Here is a 24,000-nt window from a genome sequence, read left to right on the forward strand (position 1 = left end):
CCACTACCAAATCCACTCCCTACTCCACTACCTACTCCACTCCCTACTCCACTACCTACTCCACTACCAAATCCACTCCCTACTCCACTACCAACTCCACTACCTACTCCACTCCCTACTCCACTCACTACTCCACTACCAAATCCACTACCTACTCCACTCCCTACTCCACTACCAAATCCACTCCCTACTCCACTATCAAATCCACTCCCTACTCCACTACCAACTCCACTCCCTACTCCACTCCCTACTCCACTACCTACTCCACTACCAACTCCACTGCCTACTCCACTACCTACTCCACTCCCTACTCCGCTCACTACTCCACTACCTACTCCACTCACTACTCCACTACCTACTCCACTCCCTACTCCACTGCCCACTCCACTACCTACTCCACTACCTACTCCACTGCCTACTCCACTACCTACTCCACTCTCTACTCCACTACCAACTCCACTCCCTACTCCACTGCCTACTCCAATACCTACTCCACTCCCTACTCCACTACCAAATCCACTCCCTACTCCACTACCTACTCCACTCCCTACTCCACTCCCTACTCCACTACCAAATCCACTCCCTACTCCACTACCTACTCCACTCCCTACTCCACTACCTACTCCACTACCAAATCCACTCCCTACTCCACTACCAACTCCACTACCTACTCCACTCCCTACTCCACTACCAAATCCACTCCCTACTCCACTATCAAATCCACTCCCTACTCCACTACCAACTCCACTCCCTACTCCACTCCCTACTCCACTACCAACTCCACTCCCTACTCCACTCCCTACTCCACTACCAACTCCACTCCCTACTCCACTCCCTACTCCACTACCAACTCCACTCCCTACTCCACTCCCTACTCCACTACCAACTCCACTCCCTACTCCACTCCCTACTCCACTACCAACTCCACTACCAACTCCACTACCAACTCCACTCCCTACTCCACTCCCTACTCCACTACCAACTCCACTTCCTACTCCACTCCCTACTCCACTACCAACTCCACTACCAAATCCACTCCCTACTCCACTCCCTACTCCACTACCAAATCCACTCCCTACTCCACTATCAAATCCACTCCCTACTCCACTACCAACTCCACTCCCTACTCCACTCCCTACTCCACTACCAACTCCACTCCCTACTCCACTCCCTACTCCACTACCAACTCCACTCCCTACTCCACTCCCTACTCCACTACCAACTCCACTCCCTACTCCACTCCCTACTCCACTACCAACTCCACTCCCTACTCCACTCCCTACTCCACTACCAACTCCACTACCAACTCCACTACCAACTCCACTCCCTACTCCACTCCCTACTCCACTACCAACTCCACTTCCTACTCCACTCCCTACTCCACTACCAACTCCACTACCTACTCCACTCCCTACTCCACTCCCTACTCCACTACCAAATCCACTCCCTACTCCACTACCTACTCCACTCCCTACTCCACTACCTACTCCACTACCAAATCCACTCCCTACTCCACTACCAACTCCACTACCTACTCCACTCCCTACTCCACTCACTACTCCACTACCAAATCCACTACCTACTCCACTCCCTACTCCACTACCAAATCCACTCCCTACTCCACTATCAAATCCACTCCCTACTCCACTACCAACTCCACTCCCTACTCCACTCCCTACTCCACTACCAACTCCACTCCCTACTCCACTCCCTACTCCACTACCAACTCCACTACCAAATCCACTCCCTACTCCACTCCCTACTCCACTACCAACTCCACTCCCTACTCCACTACCAACTCCACTACCTACTCCACTCCCTACACCACTACCTACTCCACTACCAAATCCACTCCCTACTCCACTCCCTACTCCACTACCAACTCCACTACCTACTCCACTACCTACTCCACTCCCTACTCCACTACCAACTCCACTCCCTACTCCACTACCAAATCCACTCCCTACTCCACTACCAAATCCACTAGGCCTGGGCGATATGTCGAGATTTTGAGAAATATCGATATATTTTCATACGAGATATAAGATGAGACAATATCGTTATATCGATATAGTCTATGTCGCGTTAGTTACACGTGTTATGGGTTGCGTACGAAACCGCTTACTTCCATACTGAATAGTCAGTGTTGTGCCAGTTCACAGCTTTTCTGAACTAGTTCAAGTTCAGTTCATACATGCTCAAAGTCAACAGTTCACGTTCAAAGTTCACAATTTTAATTATGAAATAGTTCAAAGTTCAGTTCATTTTACTTTTTTCGTGAGATATTCAAATGCTTTTTTTCACGATTTGGCTGTTGCGCAATCAAGGGGCGGACACAAATGCGAAGTAGATAGTACAATCTCATTCGATTTTATTTCACATCTTACATTTGCAGACGACACGCGAGTGGACCGCGAATGACGTGGCATGATGAATAGAGAACTAACGCTTAATATACTAAAAGGCAGCGGAAATGACAAGGGCACAAAACTAGACCAAACAAGAGTACAACTAATTGTTACATACACCGACATGAACAAACACACGGGAAGCAAGTAACGGCCATACATGAACATGAAGACTAACAGAACATACATGTATTGCCAGGCACGATACCACGTTAGAGAACACAGAGACCAAACATGAACTGAAAACCTAAAACACTACGAACCTGAAAATGGAACAGAGACTTTAACCACACACAAACACGAAGCTAATCAAAACCACGAATCACAGATAAGGCGTGAATACGGCCGTGCACATCCAACTAGGAAATAAAGAAACGACAGTGATCCCCGAAGGTATAGTCTGGACATAGGCTATATATACACACCAACTAGGAGATAAAGAAACGACAATGATCCCCGAAGGTATAGTCTTTACATAGGCAATACAAACACACACACACATTTGTAAAATAAGACGAGCTAACACGGAACAACTGAAACAGAGGGGCATGACAAGAACAAGGAAAACATAAAAACGACGAGACTAGAAGGGGCGGAGCCAGACGTGACAACTACAAGCTAGAAATCACTATACGTACTATACGTGCTATGCCTACCCCGCTCTGCTGCAATTCATCACGGGTAACGTCGTGCGGAAGCCAGTATGTTATTAACTAGCCAGTATGTTAACTATTCTCAGCCGGACACTACGTTGCCCACAATGCATTGCGCACACGTCAAAACCATTTGTCTGGTGATACATGATTTAAGTGGCACCAGCGAGGGATGAACTTTCTCTCATTGCGTTTCAAAAGAGAAAACAGATGTCACTCAGTTTTCAATGGAAAACAAATTCCAACGTTCATTTACAGCAGTGGTTCTCAAACTTTTTCAATAATTCCCCACCTCAGAAGATGGGGAAATTCTATGCCCCACCACCAAAATGGCGCGCCCCACACTTTGAGAAACGCTGATTTACAGTGATGTCTACCGTTCATGACACAACGTGAACTAATTCACGTTCAAGTTATTAAAAAATGTGTTGCGTTCAGTTCAACGAACACAATGAGCGTGTTCAATGAACGCATCATTCACGCACAACACTATGAATAGTGAATTTACTTGAGTTTCTTTTTTAACAACTTCCGCCCTGCCCCGCCTCTCTTCCTCGCTCAAATCATTTGGGACGTAGATTTGACTTATTACTGCCTCTTTGTTATTACCTTTTGGGAAGAAAAAATATCGAGATATATATCGTATATCGCCATTCATCTTAAAAATATCGAGATATTATTTTTGCTCCATATCGCCCAGCCTTAAAATCCACTACCTACTCCACTCACTATTCCACTACCTACTCTACTCCCTACTCCACTCACTACTCCACTACCAACTCCACTACCAAATCCACTCCCTACTTCACTCACTACTCCACTACCAACTCCACTACCAAATCCACTACCTACTCCACTCCATACTCCACTACCAAACCCACTCCCTACTCCACTATGAAATCCACTCCCTACTCCACTACCAACTCCACTCCCTACTCCACTCCCTACTCCACTACCAACTCCACTCCCTACTCCACTCCCTACTCCACTCCCTACTCCACTACCAACTCCACTCCCTACTCCACTCCCTACTCCACTACCAAATCCACTCCCTACTCCACTCCCTACTCCACTACCAACTCCACTACCTACTCCACTACCTACTCCACTCCCTACTCCACTACCAAATCCACTCCCTACTCCACTATCAAATCCACTCCATACTCCACTCCCTACTCCACTACCAACTCCACCCCCTACTCCACTACCAACTCCACTCCCTACTCCACTACCAAATCCACTCCCTACTCCACTACCAAATCCACTACCTACTCCACTCACTATTCCACTACCTACTCTACTCCCTACTCCACTCACTACTCCACTACCAACTCCACTACCAAATCCACTACCTACTCCACTCCATACTCCACTACCAAACCCACTCCCTACTCCACTATCAAATCCACTCCCTACTCCACTACCAACTCCACTCCCTACTCCACTCCCTACTCCACTACCAACTCCACTCCCTACTCCACTCCCTACTCCACTCCCTACTCCACTACCAACTCCACTCCCTACTCCACTACCTACTCCACTACCAAATCCACTCCCTACTCCACTCCCTACTCCACTACCAACTCCACTACCTACTCCACTACCTACTCCACTCCCTACTCCACTACCAAATCCACTCCCTACTCCACTCACTACTCCACTACCAACTCCACTACCAAATCCACTCCCTACTTCACTCACTACTCCACTACCAACTCCACTACCAAATCCACTACCTACTCCACTCCATACTCCACTACCAAACCCACTCCCTACTCCACTACCAACTCCACTCCCTACTCCACTACCAAATCCACTACCTACTCCACTCACTATTCCACTACTAACTCCACTGCCTACTTCACTCCCTACTTCACTCCCTACTCCACTACCTACTCCACTCCCTACTCCACTACCTACTCCGCTCCCAACTCCACTCCCTACTTCACTACCAATTCCACTACCTACTCCACTCCCTACTCCACTACCAAATCCACTCACTACTCCACTATCAAATCCACTCCCTACTCCACTACCAACTCCACTCCCAACTCCACTCCCTACTCCACTACCAATTCCACTCCGTACTCCACTACCAACTCCACTCCCTACTCCACTACCAACTCCACTCCCTACTCCACTCCCTACTCCACTCTTTACTCTGCTGCAGGCTCCACTCCTGCTCACGTGCTTTGGGTTTACATATCGTGGTGTTTTCTGAATCGGGAGTGTTTGATATTGGACTGATTTTTACAGTATACTCCATAAATATACTCCATAAATATTCTCCATAAATATACTCCATATAGGATTAACCTTGATTATGCTGCTTCAGTGACCAAATGATGTGAAGCTACTGTTCTCTCTCTCTATTTCTCTCTCTCTCTCTCTCTCTCTCTCTCTCACACACACACACACACACACACACACGCACACACACACAGGTACATACTCACACACAAACAGCACCTACACAAAGGCACATACACACACTTTTGTTGTGCTTGTTTACCTATTTTGTGGTATAACTTTTAAAACAAAGAAAATGTATAAAAAAATAACTGAGATACAGAAATAGACATTCCATGTAAAACTTGTTCAGAGCACTTGTCTTGTGCACCCAGCTGTATGGAGGCTGTGGTTTATGACAACAGTCAAGCTGACTGTCACAGTTTTCTTAATGAAAAAAAATCCATAGAAGGCTTCAAACTATTCGATGTTCCTTTGACAATCCAGCCAATCGCCTTTCTGGGGCGGGTTATAGCAGTAACATCCTGACAAATCAGACCCGTAGCCTCTTCTTTACACATTGTCCTTTAAACTGTACATGCTGAGTGAGGTATGAGTGTTATTAGTATTCCGATTAACCATCATCGCATTGTTCAGTAATCCCTAATTTTAACAATGACTACATGTTCAAACTTTAGCAGCTAAACACATCAGGCTGCTTTATAGTAAAATGCTTACAGTCACAGTATTGTGACAGTCAATATCAAACATTTATTCTGCTACACTTTGAATGTTACACAAATATACAGTTTCATTTCAAACACACACATAAACACACACACACATGCGTGCACAAACACACACACACACACACACACACACACACACACACACACACACACACACACACACACACACACACACACACACACACACATATGCCCATATCATATTACCTTTATCACTGGAGTCACATAACTGCACCATCACTGCATTACTGATCACCATGTTTTCTTTCTTTCTTTTGTTCTGTGAAGGTGTGCTGAATGACAACAATAAACAAATGTCAAATTAATCTGTCGCGCGTCTTTGTCGTGTTTCAGCTGTCTTTAGTTATGCTATTGTTTAGCAGTTTTTATAAAGCTGTGGGGTTTTTCTAAGGCTGGTATTTTACTGAATTAGCTACATGTTCACATGTTACATATATTGTAATATTCCTACTGATAACTGATAGCGTGACAACGGTTAAAAATAACACCTTTGTTTTAGGCCTGTATTTCCCATGCGTTAATACTAGTTCTCAAAAACAGCCTGAAGTACGGAGAATGATTGTATGAAACTACTACAGTACCACTTTCGTCCACTGGGTGGCAATGATCCAAAGTTGCCGTGTAGCCTATCGGATTCAGAACCTGGGACAGGCGAGGGGGTGGGGGGATGTTACAGTGGTTCCCAGTGAATGGTCCATGGCAGCCCACTGGTTTGGGCACTTACACTGAAGTTTGTCTTCCGTTCCTAGAAGTTTCCCCCCCTCAGCTCTAATTAAGAAGCTTTATCCGTCCATCACACGTAGTTTCCAGCGACGCTGCAGAATAAACTGTAGAAGCGACAGAAATGAACTCGGGAAGGAAGCGGCAGTGATTCACTGGGACTCTAAACGTTTTCCAGCGATGGACAAACAAAAAGGTACGCGCTCACACCTCTTCTGTTGTATTTGGAGATGTAGAATAAATCTGCATACCAGTTTTTTTTACATAAATATTTATTACCAGTACCGCACATGCCTGTGTGAACTTCTGATAGCTTCATTCAAGATTGTGAACTCGGAGCAAAAGGCTACGACGTCTGAGAATGCTTTTGGCATTGAGGAGTTACTTTGTAGCCTCCACATTTCAGGGTAATAGCCGTAAAAGTGAGAGGTAACTTGATTAATTTGAATATGGGGGTACCGAGACAAACTGCACTCGCGCTCATTACGCACGAGCGAGGCGCATCATACTGGCATTACTGGTTTGTGTGTCACTGGTTGTGTGGCATACGGGTAGATTTACTCTGTGTGTTTGTATTCTGCTCTGGTCGGAGCCGTCAGACGCAACGCACGGGGGCCTTTTGGATCCGTGCCTGACTGCCACATCCTTGTAGCTCCATTCCTTGGTCGTTGGCAATGTTTATAGTTGATTTGACTGTAGGCTTTGTTGTTACTTAATTTCCTCTAGAAGAGTCATATTTGTTTATACAACTTGAGTGAAACATTTGTAATCATAGAAAAGTTCGACCTGAAACTGGCCACAATGACCACTGCACAGACACAGACTGTAAAGAGAGGTGCGACGTGGGGGATTATGTGCGGTAATGGCTACTGAGGTCCGGGGCGCCGGAGCAACCGGCTGTTGTAAACGGAGACCGCGCGGGATCGTTAGAGTGTGAGGCGCCGTTAGATCACGAGTCTCGTGCTGTTTTGTTCGCGTGGCTGAGTTTCTTTGGACCGTTTTCTCCTTCCTGCTTTTAATTGGCACACACACACACACACACACACGCACGCACGCACACACACACACATACGCACGCACGCACGCACGCACACACACACACACACATACATACACGCACACCCGCACGCACGCACGCGCGCGCGTTGATCAGTTAATTCTAAAACGTCTCAACATCTCATTCTTCCATCTACGGGCACGCGCTTTTTCCACAGTATGTCTAGTTTATGTCTTGTGGTGGTGACATCCCACTAACTCTTTCAAACACAGATGTGCTGGAACAGTGTTTTATTTTGTATTATTATTTTTTAACCATATTTTATATTTTAGTTATATTGTCTGAGATGACTGTCAGCAAGCAGTCCCTCCACAGCTGTTTTTTGACCCCACTGGCACTTTGTGTCTATGTGTGTGTGTGTGTGTGTGTGTATGTGTGTGTGTGTGTGTGTGTGTGTGTGTGTGTGTTTGTGGAGGGAGGGGGGAGTAGTTCGTATCTCTATGTGTCTTTCTGTGAATACATGTGTATATGAATGTGTATATCTGTGTGTACTGTATATCTGTGTGTATGTGTGTATCTGAATGTGTGTATATGTGCATTTGTGCGTTTGCATATATACATTTCATAAAGTGGCAGTTCAGATGTTCCTGTGGTTATTGCAGGTTTGGGGCTGATAGGAGAACAGCCCAGTGTGATGTCATCAGCAGCCCTCTATGATGTCATCAGCATGCTGCCTTGTCCCCAGGGCGAGGACTGTCCCACACCCGTGTCCACATACACACATTCGTCTTAGTCCCTCATCTAAATCCTACAGACACATAGGAAAGTAAATGTAAATGTAAATGTGCCATATTTATCAATTGTAATTTTTTCACTGCAATCGAAATTTGTCCTCCGCTTTTTACCCATCTGTGCAGTTAGAAAACACACACACACACACACACACACACACACACACACACACACACACTCACCCATATGGACAGGGGTTCGGTCTGGCAGAGAACGGGTTTTTCTGCGTATTGGAGCTGTGGTGCACACTTGCACACTGCCCCCCAAGTAGGATACTCCCTTAACCAATTTTATGGTACACTCTTATAATGCTTCTCAAATGGTCACAGAAGTGTTGATGGGCAGTGTTGATGGACAGTGGTGATGGGTGGTGCTGATGGGTGATGTTGATGGGCAGAGGTGATGGGTGGTGATGATTGGCAGTAATTAGCGGTGATGATGGTGGTTCTGGGATGGTGTCCCAGGACACACTAGGCTTATGGATGAGGGAATGGTTGATGTTCCTTCAGGTAGGGTTCCCTTGGAAATCTCGACTAGCTGCACCACTGAAATGTAGAGTTTAGTTGGTGAATGTGATATGAAGGTATCTCCATTAGGGGGCAGGCGGTTTGACATCTTTTATATCATCCTTTGTCTGAGTGTTGGAATTTTGAGTTGGGGAAAACACTCAGTTCAGAAAGAGTGTAGGTAGCTAAAAGTTTAGAGAGGAGAGAACTATTAAAACAAAGACCAAGCGGCTCAGAAATAGCCTTTTCCTCCACCGCTGTTTGGGCACTAAATAACTCATCATAACTTTTTTTTTTACTCATTTTAAATTTAACATGGGACTGTGCAACATTTTACAAATTCATTGTTCTAAGTGGAATTTGGAATATTTACATTTTTGTAAATTATAGTTTTCTTTATATTCTTGTCTGTTACACCACAAGTACAGCACCTTAATTTCATTATACGTGGTATAATGACAATAAAGATGTTCTGTTTCTGATTCTGAATGGCTTCAGATCAGTAGGGCTGGGAGGTCAGGACTGTCGGGTCAGGACCGTCGGGTCAGGACTGTCGGGTGACTGTGTCCCAGCTGTTGCTGCCTAGCCGCTCCGTCTGCATACAGGATTGTCAGTAATCTTCAGCTGTAGTGTCTGGGCTGGCACATGTCCACACAACCCCCCCTCGTGTCAGAGCTTTTCTTAGCACATCCTTTCAGGGTGCAGACTTCCAACTGTTGTGAATGAAGGCTAGCATAGGGGCTAGTGTAAGGGCTAGTGTAAAGGCTAGCGTAGACGGTAGTGTAGAGGCTAGTGTAAGGGCTAGTGTAGAGGGTAGTGTAGGGGCTAGCATAAGGGCTAGTGTAAAGGCTAGTGTAGAGGGTAGTGTAGGGGCTAGCATAAGGGCTAGTGTAAAGGCTAGTGTAGAGGGTAGTGTAGGGGCTAGCATAAGGGCTAGTGTAAAGGCTAGTGTAGAGGGTTGTGTAGGGTCTAACGTAGGGACTAGTGTATGGGATATTGTAAAGGTCAGCATGTGGGCTAGCGTAGGGACCATCGTAGATGCTAGCGTAGACAATGGTAGTGTTGTATTTTGTTATTTTTGTGTCATTTGAAGAGAGGAGCCTACACTGGGTTCAGAATGTTGGAGTGACATCCAGGATGCTGTCAAACACACCCAGTTAATCACCCAGGCATTAGAGTCTGAAATATGACAAACAAATTCACTACCAAACTCACCCAGGCTGCAGAGTCTGAAAAACACTCTGGCTACATTTGGTGTGGTTCCAGGATACAGGGCTCCTTGTTCTTAGGTGGATTTCTGATTCAGAATGCAGAGATACTTGTTTAGACTACAAAGTCAAGGCTCACAGTTCAGCACTGAAGTGGACGTCTTTGTATTGCTTGTCTCCTGTTCATGGTCAAGAGACAGAGGAAGTTCCTCTGTATCAGTGCTGATGATGATGCCCCACTGCTGAATAAGTCACGTTCTTGTAGGCGTGTTTTTAGTTTTAGCACAAAGATACACGCTTGAACAGAAATACTAATGATCTAAAATGGGGAGAGACTGTATATCCCACTGTATATCCCACTGTATATCCAAGAAGATGAAATCAAAGTAAATGATTTCTGGTCCTTGGTTCTTTATGGTTCTTCCTTGTTTTTCTTGAGTAAGTTCTGATGTAACATGTAATTACACACATTAATGATCAAAAACTGCATCAGGACTTGTACACAATATATCTAGCCAGTGTTATTTATGTTTGTTTTGCTTAACATCTAAAAGAAAGGACTAGTGATTGGGATAGTGGTTTATTTGTCCTTAAATCTGTTTATTTGTTTAATCTTGTCCCACTGTGCTGGCCCATGCATTTAATTACTTCCATCTGTGTTGTGACTAGAAACTCTCAGTTACTGTGGGCTTTCTTTACAGCTCGCTGGCCCTCTACAATACTCATCTCTCTCACTACCATATTCATCTGTCTCTCTGTTCATCTCTCTTACTACCTTACTCATCTCTTCTCTTCTGGACTCCTTTTCTCTTCTGTATTCATCTTTCTCTCATTACTATATTCATCTTTTACTTTTAAACTCATTCCTTTCCCTGTACTATACTCATTCATCTCCCTGTACTATACTCATTAATCTCCCTGTACTATACTCATTCCTCTCCCTGTACTATACTCATTCCTCTCCGTGTACTATACTCATTCATCTCCCTGTTCTATAATAATTCCTCTCCCTGCTCTATACTCATTCATCTCCCTATACTATTCTCATTCATCTCCCTGTTCTATACTCATTCATCTCCCTGTACTATACTCATTCATCTCCCTGTACTAAACTCATTCATCTCCCTGTACTATACTCATTCATCTCCCTGTACTAAACTCATTCATCTCCCTGTACTATACTCATTCATCTCCCTGTACTATACTCATTCATCTCCCTGTACTATACTCATTCCACAGCTCTCATTTGTCCCTCAAATATGTATGACAGTGAGGTCAGTAAAAGGGTGTATGTATGTGTGTGTGTGTGTGGGGGGGGGGGGGGGGGGGGGGGGGGGTAAATGCCCGAGCTTCTGTTTGAAGTGTCTCTGTGGACTGTGTCATGTGACCTCTCTGTGGCCATACCAAAACCAGAGTGGGTGTCCAGGGCATTCCGGAAATGCCACCGCCTCAGCAGTGGGGCATTAGTGGGGCTGGAGAATTAAGGTGGGGGCAGGTGGTGTGGTTAGGGACGAGGGTGAGGGTGGGGGTGTTATGTACGTGATATATGCATACGGAGTGTGGGGCAAGCAACATGTAATTACACATTAATGATCAAAAACTGCATCAGGAGATCAGCCTGATCTCAGTCACTGTGTGTCCAGAAGTCCACCGTGAACAGCTTCAATCACATCAACCCGGGGGACGTACCTCTGGGACGCCATTAGCTGGCGACTCACGTCTAACCCGCATGACGTGCCTCTGGGATGTGATTAGCTGGCCACTCATAGCATCGTCTGGACTGATGCAGTCTGCAGCTGCACACACTTCTCTCTAGGGAGCTGTGTGACGGGACACAGACAGAGACTTGATCTAGACGCGTGTCTGTGGTGTGTGTGCGTGCGTGCGTGTGTGTGTGTGTCTGTCTGTCTGATGACAGCTGCTGATCCACTTTAATAAAAAAACTCTGCTCTTTGTTTCGGAGGTTAAGATGATCCCATCGGCAGTAGAATGGGCAATTAGTCAGGCTAACAGTTAACATGAATAAAACACAGGCCACAGTGCAGCAGTCAGCGAGCAGTAACAGAGTCCTTCAGAGCAACCACAGCGAGCAGTAAAAAGAGTTCTTCAGAGCAACCACAGCGAATAGTAAGAGAGTCCTTCAGAGCAACCACAGCGAGCAGTAACAAAGTCCTTCAGAGCAACCACAGCGAATAGTAACAGAGTCCTTCAGAGCAACCACAGCGAGCAGTAACAAAGCCCTTCAGAGCAACCACAGCGAGTACTAACAGAGTCCTTCAGAGCAACCACAGCGAGCAGTAACAGAGTCCTTCAGAGCAACCACAGCAAGTAGTAACAGAGTCCTTCAGAGCAACCACAGCGAATAGTAACAGAGTCCTTCAGAGCAACCACAGCGAGCAGTAACAGAGTCCTTCAGAGCAACCACAGCGAATAGTAACAGAGTCCTTCAGAACAACCACAGCGAGTACTAACAGTCCTTCAGAGCTACAGCGAGCCACAGTCCTGTCTACTGGTTATAGCTGCAACCTTTAGACCAGAGATCTGAGAAACCTTTCCTGCCATGATAGTGTGTCTGTCTGTGGATGTTCATTAATTCATTCAACCTGGTGGTTTGATCTAATGCTGGCACATTACCAGAGAGGGTTGTTTCCCTGAGCTAGAACTGTCCACTTCTGAAGATGTAGTAATATTCCAGTAATATTCTAATAATATTTCAGTAATATTCCAGTAATATTCCTAAAATATTTCCAACGTTTTTGCTGTATTCTCCTTTCTGTAAAAAGAAAAGGAAAAGTACATATTAGATATAAGAAAATGACTTTAAGGAGGAAACTAGGACTTCACCACTCAGTATAGGACTGGTTTGTCTTTAGTGTTCTCTCTGAACGTGGAGCTTTAAACTCTTGAATACCCAGTAGGGATAATGAAATGACTGAAATTACGTTACAAATAGGGGATTAGGCTGACTGTTGGTGCAGGTGTTGGCACAGACCTTTTAAAAAACAAGAAATAAACTGATGTTGGTTCAGACAGTACTGCCTGTGCTGTGGGTGTGGTGGTCTCCCTGTGTAACCCCCCTGGCTGGACCCTGATTGTCCATGTCCAGCAGGTGTGGTGGAACAGGGCACTCTTCGCACTCTCCACATTCTCCACACTCTCCACACTCTTCACACTCTTCACACTCTGCATACTCTGCTGGGCTCCAGGCCCAGACAACAGGTAGAAATATCTGACAGTGAAATGAGTCCCAGCTCCACGTGACATCATCAGGAGGAGACGTGCCAGTGGTCTGTGCTTCTAGCTGGAGGATGATGGGAGATAACAGACACGCAGGAAATGGCAGAGACAGAATTCTTTGCTTCACTAAAGATCAAGGAACAAATTAACACATGTACAGAGCTAAGAAGAGGGAACATAGCGAAACACAAATGAAACCGGTGTGTGTGTGCATTGTGTCTGCTCTGGGAGGTCAGTACTTACAGCAGACCCGTGACTTTCTGAACCATCAGCCTGTGGACCTCTGAAGTTCTTAAGCCTTAGTGGACACCTGTGGTGCTCAGGAGAGCGAGTACTCAGAGGAAAGTGTGAGAGTCAGAAGAGAATGTCAGGGAGGTGTGGAGGACCAGAGGCCTTGGGCTGTCATTCTGAAGGGTGTGGGGACTTGTCCTTAGTCAGGCATTGACATCTGGTTAGAGGCGGTGTTTATTTAATGAGTTAGCTGTTAGCGCTCCAGCGTCAACTCTATCACATCTGAAGGTTGATGTTTGTTTAAAGCAAATGAAAAGCCTTCCCTTCACCCATGGAGCCAGCAGTGAGCACCCTGAACACCAGCTATAATGGCCCTGCACCTTACAGTCTGATAATGGCCCTGCACCTGACAGTCTGATAATGGCCCTGCACTTGACAATCTGATAATCACCCTGCACCTGACAATCTGATAATCACCCTGCACCTGACAGTCTGATAATCGCCCTGCACCTGACAGTCTGATAATCACCCTGCACCTTACAGTCTGATAATCACCCTACACCTTACAGTGTGATAATCACCCTGCACCTGACAGTCTGATATTCACCCTGCACCTGACAGTCTGATAATCGCCCTGCACCTGACAGTCTGATAATTACCCTGCACCTGACAGTCTGATAATGACCCTACACCTGACAGTCTGATAATCACCCTGCACCTGACAGTCTGATAATTACCCTGCACCTGACAGTCTGATAATCACCCTGCACCTGACAGTCTGATAATTACCCTGCACCTGACAGTCTGATAACCGCCCTGCAGCAGACAGCAGCGGGCGTTTCTGTGGTTGCTGTTCTCTCCCTCCAGACACCAGGGTATTTCACTCCTCATCTTTGTTCAGAGATGGAGTGGCAGCACATAACAATACAGACTCAGTCTGCCTGTCGGTTTAAGATGTCTGATCTTGCAAATAGAAACTGTCCTTTCCGGTGTAAAACTGCGAAGGCCTGGCAATTCACAGGTCCATGTAGATGGTGCTCTTGAGTCCTTGTGTGGTGCTGGGTGGGTGGGTGACACTTATGGCATCTCCTGTGTTTTTGTGATGTTTGTTTGGGGCTGTGTTAGCATGAGCATGATAGAACTCCATTACACCCTCTCCAACGACCCTGTGTGAACCCGTGGGAATGTGTTGTTTACTCCAGAGAGAAGTGGCTTGAGCAAAACCTTCTAACCAACACAACGGGCAGCACAGGCCAGACACAAGCCAGGCACAGGCCAGACACAGGCCCAGAGCAGCACAGGCCAGACACAGGCCCAGTGCAGCACAGGCCAGACACAGGCCATGCACAGGCCAGACACCGGCCCAGAGCAGCACATGCCAGACACAGGCCCAGAGCAGCACATGCCAGACACAGGCCAGACACAGGCCCAGAGCAGCCAGTGCCAGACACAGGCCAGACACAGGCCCAGAGCAGCACATGCCAGACACAGGCCAGACACAGGCCCAGAGCAGCACATGCCAGACACAGGCCAGACACAGGCCCAGAGCAGCCAGTGCCAGCCTTCTGCTGTCCATCTGCAGCTGCAGGCCGGTCACACACATGGTTGGTGTTACTGCTGCATTACAGTCCATCAACACTAAGGAGAATGTTCAGGTCTTCCAGTTGAGCCTGTTCCTGCTGCCCAGTCTTGGTTACACACTGCACACTCTGCTTTATTGGTGAAATATTGGAACATTAGTTACACATTGATTATTAACCACTACCGTGTTCTGATTGTTGCGTAACAGCCACACTGGGGCATGGAAACCCGAGCTGATCCAGTGGTTGTGCCGCTCCAGCAGTTTCGGTGATCCAGTGGTTGCGCTGTTCCAGTAGTTCGGTGATTCAGTGGTTGCAGTGATCCAGTGGTTGTGCTGATCCAGTAGTTGAGCTGATCCAAAGGTTTTTTCTCTGAGGCATGTTCTGTGGACTCCTCCTCACTGGAGATGATGTGTTTGACCAAGAGGGAGAGAGAGGGCTGTAGAGACAGAGACAGACTGTGGAGTGAAAGAGAGGGAGAGTTTATGGTGGGGGTGCAGAGAGGGAGAAGGAGAGAGTGAGAGAACAGGACCCACCCACCTCTCCTTAGCCTCTGTTTATTGTGACGACGCTTTCATCTTGTGGGTTCCAGTGTGTGAGCATGTGCACATGTATGTAGGTGTGTGGGAATCTGTGTGTGTATGTGTGTGTGTAAAGGAGAGGGAGAAAGAGAGAGGGTCTTTGTCAGTGTGTGTGTTTACCTTCTAAGCTATGAATTATGAATCAACAATAGTTCTCATGACTGTGAGGGTTCATTCAGAGCTGCCTGTGTGTGATCCCCGCTCACACTAACTCACAAGCCATTCAGTCCCATCACAACAAGCAGCTTGTGTTTGCCGGCTTGGCCTGACTACCAAACCTTGATGACTTGTGGCGGCACAGAGAGGAGTACTGAATCTGATATTCTCTCTTTGCTTTTCAAAAAAACACAAAACAAAACCAAAGACAGAAACAGAAGGAATGGTGTTGAAAACAGGAAAACATTAAGGGTGGATGAGGAATTAGAAAGAGCTGCAGTAACCCAGGTGATTAGCTACAGTAACCCAGGTGATTAGCTACAGTAACCCAGGTGATTAGCTACAGTAACCCAGGTGATTAGCTACAGTAACCCAGGTGATTAGCTACAGTAACCCAGGCGATTAGCTACAGTAACACAGGTGATTAGCTGCAGTAACCCAGGTGATTAGCTGCAGTAACTCAGGTGATTAGCTACAGTAACCCAGGTGATTAGCTGCAGTAACCCAGCACCTTACAGTGTAGTAACTTGTAACACTGTAGTAATCTCACCGTTTGGATAGCTGCAGTAACCCAGATAATTAGTTGTAGTAACACGGGCGGTGTGCAGAGAGGTGGTGTGCAGACAGGCGGTGTGCAGAGATGTTGTACAGACTAACGGTGTGCAGGCAGGCGGTGTGCAGACTAACGCTTTGCAGGCAGGCGGTGTGCAGGCAGGCGGTGTGCAGACTAATGGTGTGCAGACAGGCAGTGGGCAGGCAGGCGGTGTGCAGACTAATGGTGTGCAGACTAACTGTGTGCAGGCAGGCGGTGTGCAGGCAGGCGGTGTGCAGACTAATGGTGTGCAGACTAACGGTGTGCAGGCAGGCGGTGTGCAGGCAGGCGGTGTGCAGACTGGCAGTGTGCAGGCAGGCGGTGTGCAGACTGGTGGTGTGCAGACTAACGGTGTGCAGACAGGCGGTGTGCAGACTGGTGGTGTGGAGGGCCTGTGGTGTCCCTATTTACTGTGGTAATGGGAGAACAGAAGCACGTCTGTCTCAAACTAGCATAATGAGGTCGATCCCAGAAAGCTCCTCTCTCCCCCACCACATCCCCACAGCTGGGGCTCCACACGTAAGAAGGCAAGCAGTGAACTCTAGAGGAGCGGACAGAGGAGGCCACACTCCCCTGAAGGAGCTGACCTGCTGCTACTCACAGAACTCTCTAGCGTGTTTGTGGGAGGTGTCATCATCTCATCCAGTCCCCCACGCCAGTCTGTGTGTCTCAGAGACCTCAGGAGTGGATGTGTGTGTCTTAGAAGCACAGGGTTTAATGCTTGGGTAAGTGTGCAGATAATTCAGCATTGCTACATGCAGGTCGATGCAGATGAAGTCTGCCTAGTTAAGGTGGTGTTCTGGTTAAGGTGAGAGCCTGGTTATGGTGGAGGTCTGGTTATGGTGGTGGTCTGGTTATGGTGGTGGTCTGGTTAAGGTGAGGGCCTGGTTATGGTGGAGGTCTGGTTATGGTGGTGGTCTGGTTAAGGTGAGAGCCTGGTTATGGTGGTGGTCTGGTTAAGGTGAGGGCCTGGTTATGGTGGTGGTCTGGTTATGGTGGTGGTCTGGTTAAGGTGAGGGCCTGGTTATGGTGGTGGTCTGGTTATGGTGGTAATCTGGTTAAGGTGAGGGCCTGGTTATGGTGGTGGTCTGGTTAAGGTGAGGGCCTGGTTTTAGAGGTTTGAGACACCACTAGCTGAGAACATCAAGCAATTGTAGCACCAAACCTTCTCAGCATTTTGTGAGGTCATGTTGAGGCTGACTCTGAGGCTGTTGACTGTGAGAATGAGCACAAGCATCTCCAGATGTTCCTGATCTCATTAATGGAGGTCTGCCTTGTTAACGTTCATCGTGAAGCTGCATTAGTTCTCTCAAATCATCTTACTGAAATGAAGTGAATTCATATTCACAAAGCTGGACAGAAACTGAAACTGATCTAATTTGCTAATACAAACACAGTTAGCACAGTTCTGAATATACTTTCTACATTACTAATATGTGCAATACCAGAATCATTCACTACCAACCCAAGGTCTGATCGTTGCAGGTGTGTTAGTTGTGTGTTGTTTGTTGGTTTTGTTCTTTAGTTCTGGCCCGGCTGGTTTCGGATCTGCAGGCTTTTCTGCTGGTGCTGGACGGTGAGAACCTCAGCTACTTTGCCCAGGCCCAGAAGAAGTCCATCTCAGAGCTGCTGTCTAAGCTGCAGGACAACAAAGACTCTCCAGGTAAACAGCTCTTCACCCTGGGGATGGGCACAGAGCGAACACGCTCTTCAATAGATTCATGGATGTTAACAAGCTTAAATGGAACAGACACAGGAAGGAGGAAGAGGAAGAGCCTTGATATACTCCTCATGCTCACGTTTGTACTGTGGGTTTAGGAAGCCATAGATCTAAAAGGGGTTAATACCCTATAGATACCCTATAGATTAGTCCTAAAAGGGTTTGATACCCTATAAACATCCTATAGATTAGTCCTATAATTGATATATACCCCCAGTACATCATATAAAATCCTCCCTTGGCTCCAGTGAAGAGCACTCCAAAGCATTCTGGGTAAATGAGTGCAGGGTCATGCAGGGGTGAGATAGGATGGCTCTAAAACTCGAACCATGTGAATGCCGTCGCTGCAGCCTGCGTCTCTCCAGGCTGTAAATTCCTCTGCTGCCAGAATGACCTCATCACCCGGTGTGTTGGAGAAGAGACGGTGCGAGCAGGGTGAGCACACGGCTCTCTCCAGCTCAGCACACGTGCCTGCGAGAACTGCAGTGGAATGCAGGCTGAGTGGTTCAGACCAGCACAACAATGTGATCATAGCAAAAATAATTGGAGTGACAGGCCTAAGCCCCGCCTCCTCCTCCTCAAACGCTTCAGTTCTAGGACAGCAGTTAGGCATTTGGATATAGTCCTGAAAACTGGGAATGAGAGAAGACGTTCAGTCATTTCTAAGGTATGTTATTGGTATTTGGGTTCCAAATCAAAACATATTGCCTTGTCCGTGAGCAATGTTGGTCCTGAAAAGGTAAAGGACTAAAGGAGCCATGCTGGAGGACTTGTGGATTTGACTGGATGGAGCGCAACGCTAGGAAGGCCCATAATTAACACCACACCTCCACCACCACCATCTCCACCACCATCACCTCCACCACCATCACTTTCATCACCTCCACCTCCATCACTTTCATCACCTCCACCTCCATCACTTTCATCACCTCCACCACCATCACTTACATCACCTCCACCACCATCACTTTCATCACCTCCACCTCCATCACTTACATCACCTCCACCACCATCACTTTCATCACCTCCACCACCATCACTTTCATCACCTCCACCTCCATCACTTACATCACCTCCACCACCATCACTTACACCACCTCCACCACCATCACTTTCATCACCTCCACCTCCATCACTTTCATCACCTCCACCACCATCACTTACATCACCTCCACCACCATCACTTTCATCACCTCCACCTCCATCACTTACATCACCTCCACCACCATCACTTTCATCACCTCCACCACCATCACTTTCATCACCTCCACCTCCATCACTTACACCACCTCCACCACCATCACTTTCATTACCTCCACCTCCATCACTTTCATTACCTCCACCACCATCACTTTCATTACCTCCACCATTACAGTCACAATACAGTGGACGTGGACTTTTATTTTTGTTCATTATTATTTTATTATAATAAATTATTATTAGATTATACTACAGCATTAGAATGTGAGAAACAGACATATACAACTTGTTCGTGTCCAGTCTGTGTTACAAGGGGATTATGTGTGTGTGTGTGTGTGTGTGTGTGTGTGTTTCTCTAGTGGAAGATGCAGAGTACATGATTATGAACTGTTCCCCTGGAGAGCCCAAGGAAAGCTCAGTCTTAGAGGACCATCCAACTGGACCCACGCTCTCTTCCTCTGCTGGATGGCTCCAGGGTGGGGTAAGGCCCACAACAACACATCACCCTTACACCAAACACCACCCAAACACCACCTCTACTCTTACACCAAACACCACCACCACCCTAACACCACCTCCACCCTAACACCACCACCACCCAAACACCACCTCTACTCTTACACCAAACACCACCCTAACACCACCACCACCCTTACACCACCTCCACCCTAACACCACCACCACTCTTACACCAAACACCACCTTAACACCACCACCACTCTTACACCAAACACCACCCTAACACCTCCACCACCCTTACACCAAACACCACCCTAATACCACCACCACTACTCTTACACCAAACACGACCCTAACACCACCACCACTCTTATACCACCAACCGAAGTCTAGTATAGTGTAATGTAATATATAGTGTAATATATATAGTATATATATTAGTAGTATTAGAATTCTAATTCACTCTTTGTGCAGTCTTTATTGGGTTAACTGGTTTTGGCAGTTACTGAAAGACTTGATTGATCCTTGAGGAGAGAAATGTGTTGATCATGGAGTGTAGACATGATGAACACGAACTGAAGGATTTTACATATAACATATAATAGTGTCTAAGTGCAGAGATCAGTCTGATTAGTGTGGTGATCATTAGCAGCGCTCGCTGCTTCTCTGGGGGACCGAGGTGTGCAGTGTGGACATGGTGTCCCGGGTTCTCCGGGGGACAGAGGTGTCCCGGGCATGCTGCTTCTCTTAGCCTGTCCTATATCTTTCCAAACTCCACAAACACGGCACGTCTGCATTCAGGCAGAAGTTCAAGAATGTGGTTTTATGGAAGTGGGTCGAATAGCTGTGTTGTTATGTCAGAGTGCCCTGATCTGCCTGGGCTGGGCGGCGACTATAAACACCTTTATCACAACATGATCCTCCGCCCGTTCTTTGTGCCCTCGTGCTCCGTTCCACAGAGCTACAGGCCCAGGGCGGCAGGCCACATCTACAGGACAGGAGCTTCTGGCTTTAGGCTGTGAAGCATCTTTGGAGGGTCTCCAGAGTGACTGGGAGCTGCTTGAGCAGTAGGGCTGGAACACGCAGGAGAACCTCACCGCCAAGCTGGACCTTAAGTGCCGTCCCTTGTATTAAAGTCTAAATTATTGAGCTCTTTTGAGTGAGTGAGGAAGGTCATAGCTCTTGTGCTGGTGCAGTGTGTGTGTATAAATGTTGTACATTTCCAAGGTTTTTCTTGGTCAAATGTGTGTTTAGTGATCTCTGTGGTAGCTTTTCTGGGGAACCCTGTATGTGAGATGATGCCACCAGTGTGATGTGTATTTTAAGAGTCTTTATGGGGTGCATTGGGTCCAGGATGCACTGCTTCTGTGGCACTGTGATGTGTATTTTCGGGGATACTGGCTGTGTAAGACTATGATGTGTATTTTCGGGGCCATTGGCTTTTGTGGCTGTAATAACAGGCCGGTGTTGTGGACTATACTGTATTGGCCGACAGGCCCAGTGCCTCAGAGGCTCCAGAACTGTGTTGTGGTTGGCCAATGAGAGGTTAGGAGGCTCTGGGTTGGAGGGAAGCTGTGTTGTGGCCGACCAATGAGAGGTTAGAAGGCTCAGGGTTGGACTGAAGCTGTGTTGTGGTTGGCCAAGCCGAGGTTCCCAGCTGCAGTGCGGGTACCTTCTCACCCTTCCCTCTCATCTCAGCCAGTGGCCAGCCCCGAGGGCAGGGGTCAAGTCCTGCCCCATTTACCAAAGCATTTCAAGTAGATGACCACAGGTAAACAGCATAGAGAGAAAGAGAGAGAGAGACCTCTACAGTTCTGGATACCATTACCTGATCAATTTCAGAGTTTTCTCTTCTCCTCATGAACAGGAAGAGAGGGCAGGGAGACAGATGGGTACCCAGGACCGGAACAGACACTAAACCGCCCTGGAAAGCCCCCTGATTAATGCTGAGAAAATGGAGACAGTTTAATTGCTCTGGGCTGCATCACATCAAATGTAAACAAAAACCAGAGCATTATGGGTATGTGTGAGATTGAGTGTGAACCTTCAACTCTGTTGTACCCACACACCCGAGGAAGGGTGCTGACGGTGTCTCCTAGGCATGGGTGTGTTCAGGTTAGCCCCCAGCAGCGAGGGACCTGGTGACCTCTGTGCTGTAGGTCTGTACCACTGGAGCAAAACGCTACTCTTTCTGAGAGGTTACCTACTGTTTCAATTTTTTTTTTTGGGGGGGGGGGGGGGGGGGGGCAATGACTCAGAAGATAAGAGATCAGGGCATTCCAGCCTATCTGGGCCATGCCGCACTGAGCTACGCCATTCCCAGCAGACACCAGTAAACCCAAGTGTTGGGTTACTTGCCATGCCTGTGTGTGAGCTTTGTCACTCTTACTGGGTGAAGGTGTTCTGTCCTGAAGGTGTTCTGTTGTGAAGGTATTCTGTCCTGAAGGTATTCTGTCCTGAAGGTGTTCTGTTGTGAAGGTGTTCTGTCCTGAAGGTATTCTGTCCTGATTGTGTTCTGTTGTGAAGGTGTTCTGTCCTGAAGGTATTCTGTCCTGAAGGTGTTCTGTTGTGAAGGTGTTCTGTCCTGATTGTGTTCTGTCCTGAAGGTGTTCTGACCTGATTGTGTTCTGTTGTGAAGGTGTTCTGACCTGATTGTGTTCTGTTGTGAAGGTGTTCTGTCCCGAAGGTGTTCTGTCCTGATTGTGTTCTGTTGTGAAGGTGTTCTGTCCTGATTGTGTTCTGTCCTGAAGGTGTTCTGTCCTGATTGTGTTCTGTTGTGAAGGTGTCCCTATGAGAAGGTCAAAGCACTCATTAGAAAAGCCAGATATAATTCTAATTAAAATAAAATGATAACAGTTGCAATTCTAATTAAATTGTTGATGGCCAAGTTGTTCAAAATGATTTGTACCTGGTGTGAAAAGTGCTTTGGAATGTCTGTGAAGTTTGTGGTGGGCGTGTGGTGGGGACTTGTGTATCTGGGTGAGGAAATGATGCTGTTTATTCAAGAGGCCCATCTCATCAACGCCGCAAGCCTATTGGCTGGGAGGCGACCGGAGGAGAGGAAGTGGCCGTTTGTGTGGATAATTATGTGTGTGTACATGATAGGAGCATTTGGGGTCCTGTGATGGAGTGATAGATGGAGTGATAGAACACCCACGCTAGCTAAAGGAAGCAGGATGGCGTGATGGAGCATCTCCGGGGACACTGAGGTCATCACAAAGTTGCGCCAACGTTCTGAGGTTGATATGGCAGCCGTATGGTCTCAGGACACATGGAGAGTGCACGTATGCTTGGGGTGTCTAGGCTGTCTGGGGTGTAGACTGGACTGCAACAGTCTTAGAAAACAGATACTGAGAGTGAGGAGGAGTGAGGTTCTCAGAGGAGGACGTCCACTTGGCCATCAGCAGTGCACCTTAACAACAAAGCACACACACAGTGGTTTAATATACAGGTTGATTATTTGTTGAATGCTCTGGAAGTTATAAGTATGTTGTACTGATATTTTAAGACATTGATTTGTTTAATCAAAACAGACCTGCCACATGAGCTACACTGACTGTATATCTGTTCTGTTCTGGTTCTGGTTCTGCTTAGCTACACTGAGTGTATATTTGTTCTTCTTTGACTCTGTAGTGCATTGCAAGGGAGACAAAAGTGTCATAAATAATAATTTGTGTTCAAGTGAGATGAGTAGTGTTTCCGCTCCTTTGTGTATGTATCTCAGACTTTTTTTCTCTACACAGCAGGATGCAGACACCTGTAGCCATTATTTACAATGTAAACAGCTACAAGGATAATTAGGAAATGCTTTTATAAAGCATGCTCTCATGTTCACATGTGTGTGTGTGTGTGTTCTTTATTTATTTGAAGTCCAGCCAATAAAATTAACTTTACTATCCAGCCTGTCCAGCTTTGACCTCAGCTGTGGGCTAGTAGAATGTCCAGGGAGAGAAAGAGAGAG

The 24,000-nt window shown here is 46.9% G+C and overlaps 2 protein-coding genes across 2 annotated transcripts in view; both read left to right on the plus strand.

Moving 5' to 3' along the window:
* Positions 1-6,365, plus strand: part of LOC143511696 (uncharacterized) — an 8,191-nt gene extending 1,826 nt beyond the window's left edge. Inside the window, exons 2-3 of the mRNA XM_077001272.1 lie at positions 1-103; positions 152-6,365. The exon at positions 1-103 is cut by the window's left edge and continues 949 nt beyond it. Of these exons, the coding sequence (XP_076857387.1) occupies positions 1-103; positions 152-2,045 (1,997 nt within the window). The 3' untranslated portion in view covers positions 2,046-6,365. The remainder of the gene's footprint in view (positions 104-151) is intronic.
* A 161-nt stretch (positions 6,366-6,526) lies between these two features.
* Positions 6,527-24,000, plus strand: part of LOC143512665 (actin filament-associated protein 1-like 2) — a 32,911-nt gene continuing 15,437 nt past the window's right edge. The window contains exons 1-3 of the mRNA XM_077003248.1: positions 6,527-6,976; positions 18,186-18,323; positions 19,940-20,061. Of these exons, the coding sequence (XP_076859363.1) occupies positions 6,961-6,976; positions 18,186-18,323; positions 19,940-20,061 (276 nt within the window). The 5' untranslated portion in view covers positions 6,527-6,960. The remainder of the gene's footprint in view (positions 6,977-18,185; positions 18,324-19,939; positions 20,062-24,000) is intronic.

Source organism: Brachyhypopomus gauderio, chromosome 4 (genome assembly GCF_052324685.1).
Source record: "Brachyhypopomus gauderio isolate BG-103 chromosome 4, BGAUD_0.2, whole genome shotgun sequence".
NCBI lineage: Eukaryota > Metazoa > Chordata > Actinopteri > Gymnotiformes > Hypopomidae > Brachyhypopomus > Brachyhypopomus gauderio.